At 60.4% G+C, this 1314-nt stretch overlaps 1 protein-coding gene across 1 annotated transcript in view; it reads right to left on the bottom strand.

Annotated features, from left to right (window-relative positions):
- Window positions 1-1314, bottom strand: part of LOC104073814 (antigen-presenting glycoprotein CD1d-like) — a 3081-nt gene that overhangs the window by 461 nt on the left and 1306 nt on the right. Inside the window, exons 2-3 of the mRNA XM_009573740.1 lie at window positions 988-1248; window positions 140-421 (exon numbers count right to left, since the gene is read on the bottom strand). Coding sequence (XP_009572035.1) covers window positions 140-421; window positions 988-1248 — 543 coding nt within the window. The remainder of the gene's footprint in view (window positions 1-139; window positions 422-987; window positions 1249-1314) is intronic.

Here is a 1314-nt window from a genome sequence, read left to right as displayed (position 1 = left end):
ACACGAGGGCGACGACTGTGGCCACGGGCAGCTCTGGGGGGCGAGAGCCAAGGGGTGGGGAGAGCCCTGGTGGAGCACTGCTTGGCCCCAGTGTGTGGGGGGCTTTGGGGTGGCCGTGCCAGGGTTGGGGTGGTCTCACCTTGTCTCTCCAGATCAGCCCTCCCATACCTACACAGGCTGAGGATGTAGCTCTGGCAGGAGATAGAGAGGATGTGCTCCAGGAGCCCCGTGATGGCCTTCTGGTTGCTGAGGGACTTGTGAACCAGCTCTGCTAGCGGAGATGGGTGTCGGGGCTCCCAGCGCTGCCTCTCCACTTCAAAAGCAACGAGGTCTCTGCCACCCACCCCAATATCCATGAAGCCCCAGCTTGTCCTATTGGGGTGCAGCACACAGCCCACACGGATCTGGACCACCAATGGATCTGCCAAGGGCAGAGAGAGGGAGAGGTCCTGTGAGTGTGTGGGACATGGGTGGCACGAGGCAGGATGTGGCTGGAGGCACGTGCAGGGGTGCAATGGGCAGCGGGGTGCAATGAGCAGCAGGGCATGGGGCCATGCCTCAGGAAGCCCCAGGACACCCCGCAAGCCCTCAGTCCCCTTGGAAGTCCAGAGTGGATACGGGACCAGTTAACATGGGGCGGTTGCTCAAACAGAATGTTGTCCCCCAAAATATTTGCCCCCAGCTTTCTTTTTCCCTGATCTGTGCTGTGTGGGTCCTGCAGCCCCGGTAAATTTGGTCGCAGCTCCCCAGTGTACAGAGGGGTTCCCCTGTGCCAGATGGCAGGAGCCCTGCGGGGTGTTTTCAGTGCACTGCCCTCCCTGCCCCTGCTAGCCATGTGCCCTGTCAGCTGCAGCATTTCTTATTACCCTGGAAAAGGAGATGTTGCACCCTATAAGACCCCACAAATGCACCCCGGTGGGGAGGAGGGCACAGCCAGAACCTGGGAAAAGGGGCTGGGCCTCTGGCTAGTGTTGTCCCCGTACTCACAGTCCAGTTGCACCTGCTGGGCCATTTCGTGCATGTATCGGATCATATTGCGCAGACCCATTTTGGAGTGGGACTTGATGTTCTCTGCATCACCCTCAGCTGTGGCCTGGCGGGCCCAGGACCAGTGGAAGTGGATGCTCCAGTTGGCAGGATTCAGCGCAAATATGGGCACGTCCCCCAGGAGAGCCACCCCGGACACCTCGGCAGAGCTGACATTGGCGAAGAGGCTGGTCTGGAGCAGCTGGAAAACTTGCGGCTCTGCTAGGAAAGACGATGGGGATGGAAAGGGCTGCAGGGAAGACATGAGTGGGGGGGGCTGGAGGGGAA

This window comes from Fulmarus glacialis, unplaced genomic scaffold, assembly GCF_000690835.1.
Source record: "Fulmarus glacialis isolate BGI_N327 unplaced genomic scaffold, ASM69083v1 scaffold3733, whole genome shotgun sequence".
NCBI lineage: Eukaryota > Metazoa > Chordata > Aves > Procellariiformes > Procellariidae > Fulmarus > Fulmarus glacialis.
The sequence above is the reverse complement of the archived record's forward strand: the minus strand, read 5'-3'. Positions and strand labels throughout refer to the sequence as shown.